This window comes from Manis pentadactyla, chromosome 7 (genome assembly GCF_030020395.1).
Source record: "Manis pentadactyla isolate mManPen7 chromosome 7, mManPen7.hap1, whole genome shotgun sequence".
NCBI lineage: Eukaryota > Metazoa > Chordata > Mammalia > Pholidota > Manidae > Manis > Manis pentadactyla.
In genome coordinates, this window is record NC_080025.1 from 60,778,172 (window position 1) to 60,793,823 (window position 15,652).

General features: G+C 40.0%; 1 protein-coding gene across 1 annotated transcript in view; it reads left to right on the plus strand.

The window, feature by feature from the left end:
• CCDC146 (coiled-coil domain containing 146) overlaps positions 1-15,652 on the plus strand; it is a 116,665-nt gene that overhangs the window by 97,661 nt on the left and 3,352 nt on the right. Inside the window, exons 9-16 of the mRNA XM_057504431.1 lie at positions 1,430-1,525; positions 2,098-2,268; positions 5,531-5,619; positions 5,712-5,876; positions 7,545-7,769; positions 9,326-9,554; positions 13,107-13,235; positions 13,754-13,891. Of these exons, the coding sequence (XP_057360414.1) occupies positions 1,430-1,525; positions 2,098-2,268; positions 5,531-5,619; positions 5,712-5,876; positions 7,545-7,769; positions 9,326-9,554; positions 13,107-13,235; positions 13,754-13,891 (1,242 nt within the window). The remainder of the gene's footprint in view (positions 1-1,429; positions 1,526-2,097; positions 2,269-5,530; positions 5,620-5,711; positions 5,877-7,544; positions 7,770-9,325; positions 9,555-13,106; positions 13,236-13,753; positions 13,892-15,652) is intronic.

Sequence of the window (15,652 nt, forward strand, 5' to 3'; positions counted from 1 at the left end):
TTAACTCTTCCATGAAATCTTTCCTGATGATTCAAGTCTAACTGAGCTCTCCTGTTTCTGATCTGCTGTAGCAATTATCTGCTCATCAAAATCACAAATTCTGTATCTTGCCATCTGGATTTCACAAAACCATGTCTTATTTTCCTAATCCAGTGCATACTTCTCAACAGCTGTCTCTCTTAGGAGAGGCCCTGGGAGGCAGGACATCACTGGGCCTCTGAGACACAGACAGTGCTGTGAAGATGCACAGGTTCATGGATGCTGAGGCATTCAAAGACACACTTCCACTACTTTAAAAGAGCAGCATGAACCTCAGAAGGATCATCCTATTAGATGACCTTTAAATCTCTAAACACTAGGAGCCTGCCTCTTGGGACAAATTTTGGCCAATATTCTACCTTGGCACCTAAAGTGTGTGCTGTCACAGCAGGAAATGTCACTGCATCAGATTGGAGTCGTGCACTTTTGGTATAAAGGTCCAACTCTAAAACTGCCCTAAGTCAAGTATTCTGTCAGCACTCCAAGGTAGAATCCTGTGTCCCTGGATGGGATTTCCCAGGCAGCCGCCATGTGTCCTCCTCCCCTCTGCACTCTTCTCTATTATAAAGAATCTGACAAGCTCATTCCTAATAAGGCAGCAAAGACTGATAGAATGAGATGCTGCTCTCTCCCCCGGAACTACTTTAACAGAGGACAGAAGCACAGGTCAGTACAACGGAAACAGAATGGAATCTCAGGTATCAACAAAGAAAGTTAAGAGGCTTTTCTTTTGTTTTAAAACTTTCCAGCTACTCATCAAACTACTACATAAGAATAGCCAACTATTTTCACTCTTATTAATAAATAGCTCCTATTTTTTTCTTTAATCTATGGATTATATAAATAAATTCACATTTTGTAAGTACAATAAATATCATTTGAATATGCATGTTTCCAAAGTTCTGAGTTGTGAGTTAGAGAGGCAGTGAAATACAATGTTTGGCTCTAAACATCTGGGTTTGTACCTACACAACTGAGGCAAGTTGCTGAAATGTCAGTTCCTCATTCTCCTCATCTGTAAAACTGGAGATAATATTACCTACTTCGTGAAGTTATTATGAGGATAAATATGACCATACACACGAGTGCTTAAAACCTTGCCTGACACATAATCAATGCTCTATAAATGTTAGCAGCTATTATTAGTAAGATTTATTTTATTTCCAGTGAATAATAGAGTATTTGCAGCTGCTGAACTATAGATTTCTGGCAGGTATTCATATTTTAGTTGACCATGTCTTTATAGAGAATATTCAGCATAACAGGCAGTGCTGTAAGATTGAGAATTATAATTTCCCCACCATTTTCAAAAGGTACAGGATGGGGTTGACTACATGACACTGAGGATTTCTTTCTCATATAATTGCCTGTTTTAAATTTTGATTTCCAGATTGAAGCTATCCCTAAAGATGATTCAACATTAGCTGAGAGAAGGAGAGAACTCCACAAGGAAGTCGAAGTAGCTAGGAGGAATTTGACCCAACAGGTTCATCTCAACTCTCATTTAAATGTCTGTCTAGCCATGATTAATGCAAAGTCGTTTTTAACTGTGTGCCACAAAACCTCCTCAATAGGAGAGTCATCAGAATATGATCCTACTTAATATGGGTCTGTTTCTTCATCTCAAAGTCCAACTCAACCAACATTAACTTCGGGGGAAAAAAGAATGTGTTTAAATCAGCAAAAGTTATACAAATTCATGAGATTTTAAAATAAAAGGGCTATTAATATTTAAAATAAATAATAGCTAATTTCAAATTTTCAAATTTTATTTGTCAATTCACTGTCAAAGTATTTTAAACACGCTTTATATATCTTCCTTTTCTTAAAGTTACTTGAAAATGCAGTCTGAATGAGAAAAAGTACTATCATGTTAAGCATGTTAGAATATTTGCTCATTCTTTTATAAGATAAAATATTGGGAGCTAGTCAGTAGAGTTACTTTGTTTAATGTTTTAATAAAATGAATTCTACATAAGAAATAAAATGTAGACTAAGATACTGCCCTTAGGATGTTCCTTCCAAAGATAAATTATAATATGTTGTATTTTTCATAAGAAAATCCTTTCAGAAACTGAGTCTAAGTTAATAGAACAGCAACTTGAAGAAGAAAACAGGCTTTTAAAGGAGCAAGAAAACATGCGAGAACTTGTATTCAACCTTGTCCGTATGACTCAAATCAAAACTGATGAAAAGGAGCAAAAATTCAAGGATTTCCTGAAAGCTCAGGTTTGTGCATTTTTGTACCTATCCATTAATTACTACAAGAGTTGAGGATAGCACCATTTGAACACAATGTTCTTTACAAAGTTGTAATTAATTGTTAAGTCTGCTTCAAGTTCCAGTGACTGTACAACTTCCCTAAACAAGACTCAATCATGCCCTGAAAAATAGTCCCAGGATTCAATTAGCAAGAGTCAACAATCTAGAGGGAAATAGAGCTAGATCAATGACAATGAGCAGAGGATCTGAGCAGATGACAATTTCAGTAAGAGTGAGTGGGTACCTCCCGTGGACAAGGCTGACAGCTGCCCAGACGCAGGTATCTGTGATTCACCACCATCCCAAGTTCCACTGTGGTTTACCCAGGAACAACTCAAGAGTGGTAGCATTAGACCACTCCCCCTCCCAAGTTCAAGTCAGCATGATTTAGCCCAGAGGCAGAGTACCCTTAGTTACTGCTCCCCTCCCTGACTCTGCTGGGTCTGGGGGGGTGACAGAACAAACCCAGGGTAACATCCCCAAACAGAAACAACTATGAAACTGTTAGGCAGGAAAATAGATATGAGCAGGCTGGAAAGAGAATAAGGCCAGGAAAGCCCACTAAAAAAGACCCAGAGTTAATGAGTTAATCAGTTAAAGCTCAAAAAAGCCAGGAGCAACTTGGCCTAAAAGTTTGAATACTCCCCAGGTAAGGAAAAGTATCTCAGCATAGCCTGTCTTCACTGTGTCAATTAGAACATACCATTGTAAGATTTACTTGAACACCTGCTAAAAGGCCCAGCTTATTCAGGAAGAATTCTATCTTAAAGCTAAGATCACATTTTAATCAAACAGCACATTGGAGGCAAGGCAGACAGTCTTGACTGATATGCTTCCAGACAAAAGCTGATATCCTGGAAAGGAATCAAAGCAGTATATTTCTTGTGTTAAGTTTAAAAAAGAAGAAACTTAATGTCTTATCAAAGATGATCATTCTGGGACAATTTGGCCAGTCCACACCTGGCCCTTTGTCATTTTCCTGCAAATCCTCAGCCACCTATAAAACCCCAGACCCTAAACCTTTTAGTGCTCTCCTCTCTCTGAGGTCGCCTGCCCTTTCTAAGTGTGTAGCCTTAAAACTTTATCTCAACCTTTCAGCACGCCTCTTCTATGAGGTAGCTCACACTCCCCTTTCTCCAAGTGTGCACTTGTTCTCTTTCAATATAGCTTAAACCTTTCAGGGTGCTCCTTTCTCTCTGAGGTGGCCTGCACTTTTTCTCTCTTTAAGTAACTTTAAATAAAACTTTTACTCTGCTTCATTACTGTGTCTCTGTCCTTTGATTCTTTGTTGCAGCGGGGACAAGAACCAAGGAAAATACACAACACTCCAACAAAACTGATGGCAAAACAACTCTCCAGTGGTGCCAGCTAAACTCTCACACTAGAGTCATTTATTTCACAAAAGGATTATGTCCAGAGGTTCCCTATTAAAAATGAATAGTGTGACATTACTCAAATACCGGAGCTTGCCATGTGGCCCAGATATCGACTGTTTCTAAGTGCAACCTTTGCCCTAATTATGAACAAGCATCTACACAGGGTATCATGTCTCCCATTCTCCAGAAAAAAGTTACTCACATCAAAGCATTATTGAGCAATGAGGTTGAACAAAGGTTTTGCAGTAGACCAAAGAGAAGGTCCACATTGCACAACCCACAACAAACTTTCAAATGCCCCTTTAATGGTTTATTTTTTCCCCTTAGAACGTTTGAGAAACTAAAAATGTTTAGCATGGTTGGCACATGGGTAAAAGGGATATCAAATAGACCAGAGAAGAGAAAAAGTCAGATGGCGAAGGTCACTTAATCCACATTAAGCAGTATGGCCTCTGTGATGAAGGCTGAGGCAGGCCCAGCAGAGTTCATGGGGAAGCTGCCATGCAGTAAAGAGAGACACTGGCCGGGGAGGAAGGGGTGCCTGAGGGGAGCAGCAGGGGGAAAACAAGGAGACAAGAGAGCAGACAGAAACTTGTTATGAGGTGCATTGATCTGTCTTACTAATCAGACAATTTTTTAGTTTATCTAAAAAATTGAAACATATGTCATCTATGTGTGACTGATCTATGTAAACCTCATTTTTAAATGAGCTAATTTCATGTATATGCACAGGACAATTCTTCCTCTTGAAATATGGAAATCAATAAGGAAAAATACTGTGTCCTTAAATATTCTTACCATTGGGAATTAGGCTGTTAAACATAAGCTGTAATTAATTTTAATTTCCATAAGACCACAGTTTTACTTTCTTTTCACACCTCATCTACATCCATATAAAGGACAAAAGGTGAAAGGAAAACCAATATTGCCATTCCCCCGCAAGATGGAAAGGATGACTCTCCATTTTTTACTTGTTTAAATCTTCACACATAGTTACTTCAGTAATTAGTTTCTGCCTGCCTCCTGTTCTTACTGAGAACAACATAAAGTTGCTACATGTCAATCTTGGCCCTGACGCCTAGCTTCTTTTGCATCTGGCATGGGCTATGCAAATGGATTTTGCTCTCACAGTCCTTGAGAGACCAACATAAACGATTTCCTCAGGCATCTACCAGCAAATACTTCACCTTTGAATACATATCTTACCCTAGATGAAGGACCTAGTATTTTCATATTTGAAGAACACAACTAGTTAATTTAGTACTTGGTATATTTTAGGACTTTGGAAATATAACTTCTGTCTTTTAAAATATTCTGTGTAACACCGTGTAACAACTCACTGTGGTGTAACATTATAGCATGGCGCTTTGTTGTGGAAAAACACACCTAACATATAGAGAATGGAAAAGCGCTTTAAAATCATGGCTTCAGTCCCTCACAAAATACCACCAAGGGTGCAATTCATGGCATTTGTCAAACCTTAACTACAAATCTTCTTCCCTCAATCTATCTACAAACTCTTCACTTACCCAGCCCAATGCCGCAGTTCACAATCACTCTTCAGGTCTCTCAGAAGGTCCCTGAAATTGTCCTCAAACCCAGCCTAGGCAGGCTCTTTTCTGCCTCTCCTTCTTACTCTTCCTTACCCTTTGTCCTAGCCAATACAATTCAGTTTAGCTAGCCAGGCAGTTTTCATCTCCTCCACACTTCTCCCTGATCTACACAACCCAGCTGGGCAAGACAGAATTTTCCTTAGTGGATAGGAATGAGACAGAGTGAGGCTGGGAGTATTTATATGTTGTTCGTGGTGGGCTTTTTTTTTTTTAATTTCACCCATAATTTTTATATTTCAGCAAAAATATACCAGCATTGTTAAGGAGATCAAAGCAAAAGATCTTGAAATCAGGATACACAAGAAGAAAAATCGTGAAATTCATCGGAGGTAAAATGATTACATGGTGGTTTATCTAGTTAGGTGGTGGGGGGAAACAGGTTTTTATGTGACAAGTTTCAAAAACAATTGTATTTTCACAGACTCAGAGAGTTTGCTAAATTGTACAACACTATGCAAAATGAAAGAAACAAGTTTGTTAACTTACTTCACAAAGCTCACCAGAAAGTAAATGAAATAAGAGAAAGGCATAAAATGTCATTAAATGAATTGGAAATTTTAAGAAACAGTGCAGTTACTCAAGAAAGGTAAGTATTATAACTATTGTCCTTTCAAAGGCTTCTCTTCTTATTCATTGAACTCTTCAATACCCTAGGGATAATAAAACAGAAAAGAAAGCCTTTTACAAAGGTAGGAACGCCCTTGCTTAATCACCTTGCTTTTTTACAGCTGACAATCTAAGCATCTGAAAGTGATTCCTTGTGTTTCTGTTTGGGAGCCATACTTTAAGTGAATGAAAAACTATATTATATAATTATGCTTACTATTTTTATTTTCATTTACCCAATTAGAAAGAAAAGCAAAAGTTTGATAATTTACACTTAAAATTAGAAGATCAAATATTTATTAATGAGCATCCCTAATTATAAAGCATTTAACTTGCTTATCAGAAGCATAGAGAGTGGTTAAGACAGCTAACTTCAGACTCAAATCCCCCGCCCTGCCTGCCCCTTACTAACTGTGACCTTGGGCAAGATACCCTAGCTCTCTGGACTCACTTTCCTGTCCCAAAAAATAGTCACTTTTTATTATGGAGTGAGTTAAATCATATAAAAATGCTCAGAAGTGTCAGGCAACCGGTTGTTTTTTTAATTGTTATTTACCATGTGCCAAGATCCGTTGGATTCTTTCACTTATATTTAGTCCCTGATCTACTGAGTCTGTACAATCTGAACTTTTTCTGGTGGCCATTACTGCCCATTTTCCTTTTATAAAAGTACCACGAAATGAGCTCTTGTATACAGAGTAGTGGAGGGGTGGAGGATGTCTGGGGAGGGAATTGGTATGAAAAGGCAAATCCAATTTCCTAATTAGGTTCTTGTCCTACATGAAAGTACGATATAATTCACAGAGGCCATGCATTTATTGTGATGCTATGTTAAGTCAGGAACTACCATAGATACGATGGACATTATCTGATAGAACCACCTCTGCTCTAAGGGAGCACAGCCCCCTGGGGATGACAGAGCAGTAAGTGAATTATTGCAGTCCCTTGCTTTGATAAAGCGGGGCAGCCGAGGCTTGGGGCACAATAAAAACATGTCCTAATCTGGAAGGAAGGAGGAATGAGACCTGGAAAGATTACAGAAATTCCTGAAGAGTTTAATACGACGAATATCATTATTACTAGAGTAGTCCCCCCCTTATCCACCGGAGATACATTCCAAGACCCCCAGTGGATGTCTGAAACCGCGGATAGTACCAAACCTTTTTTTTTTTCCCCCTGAACATATGATAAGGTTTAAACTGTCAATTAGGCACAGTAAGGTATTAACAATAATAATAAAATAGAACAAATATAACAATGCTCTATAATAAAATTATGTCAATGTACTTGCTCTTTCTCTCAAAATATTGTTCTGTATTCACCCTTCCTATGACGATGTGAGATGATAAAATGCCTACAGATGAGAGGAAGTGAGGTGAATGATGCAGGCTTCCTGACTCAGCATTAGGCGACTACTGACCTTCTGACACTGCGTCAGGAGGACCATCTGCTTCCGGGCCACGGTTGCCCGTGGTAACAGAAACTGGCAAAACTAGGGATGCAGGGTACTACTGACCTGCTGTGTCATTTCAAGGGACATACTAAAGCAAGAGCTACTTTGATACTGCTTGTGTTTCAGAAGTCTTCAGCGTTTTTAAAGAAAGTAGAGGAAATTATAATCTTACCCATTTTCTCATTATTTTTAAAGAAAGCTACAGAATTCGATGCTGAAACATGCCAACAATGTTACCATCAGAGAAAGCATGCAAAACGATGTGTGCAAAATTGTAGCAAAACTTCAGGAACTGCAAGAGAAGAAGGAAGCTCAGTTAGGTAACAACGACAGACTTGTCAATATGATCACAAAGATTGAAGAGGAGATGGTGCAGCTTCGGAAAAAATACGAGAAAGCCATTCAGCGTCGAAATGAAAGGTAGAAACCAGGAACCTAATGTAAGAACAAAGCACCCAAAGATCCAATTTAGAAATGTTGCTCTTTTTTCTATCAATACTTGACAGTGGATAGTGAGGGAGCTTTGACATTAAGGTTTGATCACATTAGCCTTTTGGAATGGTGGTGGGTGGCTGAATGTTTGCCTGAAAATAAGAAACTGTCCTCATAAGAGACAGGCAAAGAGTTAAGGCTGGGGGAGTGGCTTGCTTGAAAATCGAAGCCCTTTCTCAGGATGCCTCTGATGCCATCAGATTATTTAAGTGTAATTGATACAAGTAAGCCTTTGGCTCCTATTTCCATTTTTGTGATAGATTTGCTCTTATTATGGTTTTATTAAGCCATTCTCCCAATTCATATTCTCAGCAAGTAAGGCTTTAGGAGTAGTATTACTTCTTCGAGGCTACAGTTACATCATTAATCAAGTACTTCTTCAGCCATTTTCCCAAGCTGCTTATGCTCTGGCATATATGTGATCACAGAACCCTATAATAATTACATCTGATATCGATTTTTTTTTCCATCAAACGTTGTTTGTGTGCTGCCCTGTGTAAGGCTGTGTTCTGTGTTAAGTGGTAAACCCTGAAAGCACAAAAAGGTGGTAAAGACTCGCTCCTGGTTTCTGTCCTAAAGAGAGCAGAGAAGATCACAAGTAGCGCTAATGAAGTGCAAATTAAATAAACTATAGAGCTAAGATTAGCCAAATACAACTATGTGTACACATTTTGAAGAAGGACAGAGAGAAAGAAATAGAAGCACTTAAAGATGAACTCTGGTATAATGGATGTGCAGTTTGTGGGAAGAACTTCAGGGCTGTGAAGAACACTTTTTCAAAAGGCTGGCAGGCATTTTCTTTAGGGGGAAAAAATGTCCTATTATTTGATTTCTGGCACAAACCAGAGAACTTAAGCAGTGTGCTCCCAAGCCCTGTTCAGATCTGTAGGGCTGGAATTAGAAAAGTATTACATCATTTCTTCCCCATATTCTCTTCACGAGGCTGGGGGCTTTCCCCTGGCAGGTTTACAAAGGACAGAATTTTGCCTCTTCAGGGGAAAATCTGCATCAGAAATATTCAACTTTAAAAGACCTAATCGGCCTGGCAAGTTACATAAAACAGAATCACTGCAGAAACACTTTCCCTGGCCCCCCTGCCTGAGTACATCTGGCCACACCCTGGTTAGCAAGTCTGGCCCAAGAAGAGGGTCTGCAGAAAATCAGATCATGGGATGACTTTGTTCATGCATGGAGATGGCATTCTTTCCCACGCCAGGAAAACCTCTGGGACTTGCAGAGATACTGTGCCCAGCCAACCACATGGTCAGCTCAGAGTCAAGATGCTAAACAGCCCTCCCTCTCCTATCCCCAGAAAAAATTTAAGTGTGGGGTTTAACCAAAAAGTCAATGGTAAATATCCATTGTCTTCTGGAAATATGTAATACTGATGTGTACTTTGTGCTCAAAATCAGAGGGAAACACAATGACTAGGAAAGCAATGGTCTCCTCATCCTCTTAACCTCTGCCTCTCAATTTGACTGTAGTGGTGTGCAGTTGGTAGAGCGGGAAGAAGAAGTATGCATTTTTTATGAAAAAATAAATATCCAAGAGAAGATGAAACTAAATGGAGAAATTGAAATGCACATCCTAGAAGAAAAAATCCGATTTCTGAAACTGAAGATTGCTGAGAAACAAAGACAGATTCATGTGGCCCAGCAATTACTGCCTGCCAAGAGGTCGCTGGATGCCGACTTAGCAGTGCTCCAGATTCAGGTGGGAAGAGGGTTCATGAGACACTTCCTGGGACTATGTACTTTTTATTTCCTCCTTTATTGGTTTGGAGGTCATGGAAGTTCTTATATGTCAATCAAACTGAGCCACCCCTAGTACTCAGAAGAATCCTTGAGTTACACATGTTGTTTAAAAATGCCTTTGAAAACTGACTGTTCCGAGGTGGAATTTGTGCTTTAGGTATCCAAGCTACAGATTATCTTTGTTTCCCATGAAGCATTTTATGCCATTCTTGGAATTTAGACCCTCCCAAATTTCAGTTTCAGCTCAGCTTCCTCATAGCTCAAATTTTAAGTAATCCCCGGCTTTCACTACTGCCAGCACACTTGTTTTTGATACTTGCTGAAAAGATTAGGGGGACCATCTTGCTCTTTAATTTGGGTACTCTTGTCCTCTGAAGCCAAGGTTGTTCTTGTTATTAAATGGCAATTGCATATAATTAAACTGCTTAGCAACCCCTGCAGTTTCTCTGTAATTGAATAATCTGGTCTCTGACATAGGTGAAATAAAGCCAAAAAATTTAAACATGAAATAATTAAATAAACAAGACTTTCTTCACATTAATAGTTGATTTTTCATGAAACTAGAAGAAAAAATTTTTAATTTGTGCCCTAAACTTTTTCCATTGTCTCAATATAACAGGTACAACTTTAAACCCATGTTTTTTTTAATATCAGGCTTGCTTTCAGATTTTTTCTGATTATAAAACTAAGATAGGTTCAGTTAATGAAGTTTCAAAAAATACAAAAATTTTGAAGAAAAACAATATGTGCCCAACATATAATCACTGTTAAAATTATCAAAAACCTGGAAGAGATCTTTCCCTAAGTCTACAAGTAAGTGGTTTTCATTAGTTGATGTTGTAGGCAGAGTTTTGGGTCCTTTTTAAAATTTAATCATGTCAATGGGGACTCACAGGACTCTGTGGAATCAGATGATGGGTTTGCTTTCATATTTTATGCCACTTGTGTATATGCTACATAAGTGATAGAGCCTTTCATTTTGTACAAATATGCGAAGGTTCTGATTCCAGTGTTTGATTTTTAAGCTGTAACTTTAGTGTCTTCAATTAGTGTAGCTCCAATTTAGGTGGACTGGCCAGACACAGGTCTCGCACATGGCCTCCCCAGGATTCCTGTGGCTCTGCCTCCTGCTTCCACTGAGTGGTTCACTTAGGGCATCTCTTTATCAGCTGTACACACAGCGCCTGTGCCACATCAGAGCAGACTCGGGACTCAATCCTGCAGCCTGCACTGCATTACACAAGACCATTCATGCAAGGCCTCTGTTAACTGACATTATTGAAGATCTGGGCAACAATATGAGGGGCACATTACAGACATGCAAAGAACTTCAAATTAAATATCAGACCTCTGTGTCCTTCAAAGTTCAGTAGGGCCACTCTATCCCTGGGACCAGTCAGTCCCCAGGTGAATTTCTCATGCAATCCCCAGCCTAGCTCCATTGCTCTGGCTTGGTTCCCATCTTTCAATTTGCATCCATACCTCCATAACTCTATTACCCCCAGGCACTACACACTTGCTCACTCTATCCTACAGAATAATTTGGCTCTCTCCAGCTCGTTGCCAAACACAGTTTCAGGGCTCTCTTTGCCCACATGAAACTATGCAGATGCCCAACAGAACAAAAGGGCTCTCAATTCCTTAGTTCCACGACAGAAAAATTCACTCTCTTGTTATGTAAGCATTTTATTTCTGTTAATTGCAGATCAATACTTCTTTTCCATGGATAAAATTAGTCGTTCTTAAAATATATATATATATATACTTTGCATTTCATTATATGAAACCAGTTACCCAGTGTGAAATAGGAATCCAATTTACTCGAGGAAAATATTATGCATTTAATGATAGTCCGTCCTGCCTGATGTGAGCCTTTTTACCATTCTGACTGCATATGAACTGAGATATATGGGCTGTGAGTTTACCATCAGTTACTTCTCCCACCAGCATTAGTTCTAAGCTTAAGAACAGTTGAGTAGAAGGTTTTCCATTAGTTTTCAACCTGCACTTAATTATTTGTCTACTCAGCCTTAATCACGTGGGCCCTTTGAAGGACATGATGTGAAATTTTGAGCTTCAGGAAGCCATTTTTGTACCCTGTCTCAGAGTGCCGGATCCCCATCACATCCTGTTATTTGTTACAGCTGCTGTGTTTTGTATTTTTTTTTTCTCACAGTCTTCCCACTTTTTTGCTTCATTTCAGAATTCTCTTAAGGTTTGCATTTTTTTTCAGTTGTTTAAAACAGTTTTTAATCACCTCCTAGGATTATCATGAGTCGTATTTGCCTGGTGCTTGTAGTAATAGCTTCTTTTTATGGATCTTTTAAGTCAAGTAAACTACTTTAAAATGCAAGAACACCATTTTATAGTAAAAAAGTAAACAGTGTTTCCTCAAAGGCCCATGGGGAAAATAAAATCAATCAAGACACAACTTTGATAAATACCATGTTTTTGTTTCTAATTTAATTTCTTAATTAAGAAAAATAACATTAAATGTTATTAGTAATAAATACAACAAATGCTTAATTACACACATATATATGTATACTTTAATTCCATATTAAGGGCAGTTACCCAATGTGGAGAGAGGGAGAAAAAGAAAAGAAAATATGTCACCATTTAAAATTCATTTTGTCAGAAGGAGGAGCAAAAATTTTTAAATTTAAATTCTACCTGTATCACTCTTGGATATGTTATAAGGTACTTTAAATATATTATCTCATTTAATGGATCAACCCCATGAGATTGGGCCTTATCTTCTCATTTGACAGTTGAGAAAACTAAGGTTTAGAGAAGATAAATGATTTGTGTGAGATTATACAATTTTTCAGTAATAAAGCTGAAAATGATGACTCTTGGTTTTTACCATGTTCCACACTTCTCCCCATCAAACAAAACCAAGTGTGGCTGCCACTCCTACCTGGGAGCTCCATGTTTCTTCCACCTACCTCCAAAGTCTCATTGATTCAACAAATACAGTTGATACATAAGACATTATATTGGGTGTTTAGCAAAAAATATATAAATATTTCAGGCTCTTCTGCATAGACCACACATTGTGTTGACCTAGTAATTAAGATCTTAATTATTCAGGAAGCCATTAAACCTATTGCTAGCAAAGGATTTTAAACTGGGGTCTACTAGGTTACATTGTGTGTTGTCTACCTTAGCCTCTGTAACAATCTGCAAGAGGTCAAGTCTGTATAGGTTGAGCTCTGCAACCACACAGCATCCCGAGTATGACACGAAATGGGAAGTAATCAAAGAGCTGGTTGTAAATCAGCTTTTCCTTTGAGGTCTCAGAAGCATTGGGTTGCAGGGTCCGTTACAGCACCATCCTCACGGTACCATGAGTAGAAACATTGCTTGACCATAGATCCCCACGGAGCTCCCAGGAGTTCTGTTCCCTGTTTGCCTGGGCTGGTCCTAAAAGTGGAAGCTACAGACCCTGGGCTATGTGATTTTAAGATTGACTGAGCAAGAGAGTTAATATTTCTTTCTTGTTTAATAGTTCTCACAGTGTACAGACAGAATAAGAGACCTGGAGAAACAGTTTGTAAATCCTGAGGGTAAGAACAGAACCCGCTTCCTTCCAGGGAAAAACATGACTGAAGAAGAGATGGTCAAAAAATTGGATGCGGTAAACATTCTTTCTTACATTCTACTGTTAGCCCCCTGTTGACCAGTGTCACAGAAACCTGCGGTACCATTTATTCTTACACAGACAGACTTCTCCCTCTATTCTAGGCAATAATATACTCCTTTCATTGTAGTCTAATAACAAAACTTAAGCTTGACTTTAGATGCTTAACAAAAGCAGCAAAAATTGAGCGGTTTCAGGATGCCCACCTTTGTCTCATAGCCCAGAGGAGCAATTCTGGCATCTTGAATGGATTAATTTGTCTTCCTGATGGCAGCACATCAGGGGAACAGCAACATGGAGACTAAGTGGGGCTGAGGGCTGCTCTCCACTGCGGGAGGAAAGTTCTCACGAGGAAGGCCTCCCAAGAGGTCTCAGGACGGGGTTGGGGCAGAGGGTTCTGGGCAGCTACAAAGCAATGTGTTTTCATTCAGGGGGAGAATACTACTCTAATTAGGAAAGATTTTTATTTGCATGACTTTTTTCCCCCTTCCTACTGATACTGTTTTTGACCATAGCTGCAACTGCAGCTTGCCAGGAAGGAGGAGAAGTTATTGGAGAAGGATTTCATCTACGAACAGGTCTCCCGGCTCACCAACCGACTCTGCAGCAAAACTCAGGCCTACAAGCAGGACACGCTGCTCTTAGCCAAGAAGGTCTGTCTCCGCCCCTGCCTTCTTTATCCTGTCCTCCCTCCTGTATTACCCTTCATTTTCCACAGTCAGCTTTATTTATTGAGAGAAGCACTGGAGAGAGAAGGCTTTATGCCTAGAGAAACATAAAGATGTAGAATTAAAAATGTTACTCTTAGCAAATTGTCCAAGATAAGTTTCCATCTTGTTCCCTGAATGAATTCAATTTACAGTGGGAAAACCTAAGGTTTTCAATGGTACTATGCAATTTCACTTAACAGGCCACCTCGTCACATATGACAACTATAGTATCACCTTCATATTTCACATGCCAAGGTGAATCTTTTCTAGTCCCTCAGCATGAGGGCCTCACGTACCTAGTGGCCTGTGCATGCACAGCCCCAGTGCAGAACCCCAGCCAGCAGTGAAAGGGGGCCAGCAGAGAGAACGGCAGTCACACACCTGAGCCTGTTACACCATGGGCTGGGGCACCACCAGGCCCACTAGTGGAGAAGGCCAGTAACATGGAGCTTCCTCATTTCATAAGCTTAAGATATGGGGCCTGCCGAGTCAGAGCCACAGGGCTAGGCTGGGAGTGTGAGGAGCTCCCTGGAAAGGGGCAGCCAGAGGGAGGGAGGTGGGGGCTCAGAGCAGCAGGACCTCACTCGACGGGTGGGCAGAGGAGCTGCTGCTCGCCTGGCCTCTGACCCCTTGGAGCACCCAGGGTGGCAACCTGGGGGTCTTACTCAGTGACAGCTCCTGAACCCGCTATGTGCTCCCCTTGAGGTATGCCTGAGGGCAGCACAAAGAGGAGGGACACACTGTCCACACCGTGTAGTGCAGGGAGACGGAGAAGAAACAGAAAATGGGAACTCCCACACAACTCTGGGCTCCTGAGGGCCTTGGCCGCCCCTCATTCTTCCTAGTTTCCCCAGTTCCCATCCTGAAACTAAACTATAGAAAAAGATTTATTGAATAAATCAACGGTCAGTCCCGTTCTAGACACAGTTCTGGCACACTACAGAGGAGATTACTGTAAATCTTCAGCCTTCTTCGTCACACTTTTGTACTTCTGCCTCGATGACTTCCACTAGGGAGCTGATCAGTCCAGTGGCACTTATGCAATTCACAACTTTACCTCATAAAATGATAAATGTTGGACTTTTTTAGGCTCATGAACTTTGCCTGAATTAGTGTGTCTGGTATTTTTTTAAGTGTTGCCTTCCTTCCTTTTGCAAAATGAATTTGCTTTTCCTTGGGGGAAGTCAGTTTCTGCTGAGAGCTGGCTTGTCAGAGCTAGTGGCAGAGTCTCTCCAGAAGTCAGCCATGATGCTGGAGAAATGCAAATGTTTACCACCACAACCGCGCCGGAGGCCAGGAGTGCTCCCGCAAAGATGAGTCCTGTCTTGGGGATTTACTCCCCTTCCTTTCCCTGCCTGCTGTGCTCCTTACCTGGCTTCCCTTTCTTTTTTTTTTTTCTCATTTAAAATCATTATCTCATAGTACACAAAGCTGGAAGGTAGAAAACTGTTCAGGTTCCAGAGCTGGATTCATCAATATTAGCCAGTGTCTTTAAAAGAAATACATAAATGATCTTAGAGTTACATTTCCTGGTCTGTGAAATGGGTATGATATCCATTAAAGTTGTTGCAAGTATTACATAGTTGAGTAGAAATGGCCCAGTGCCTTCTGGATGCTCAGAAAGAATGAATGTCTCAAATCTCTCAGCTTTCCTAGATAGCTTACAGCTTTTCTGCAAGTTTCCTCAATGAAGGGAAAATGGGA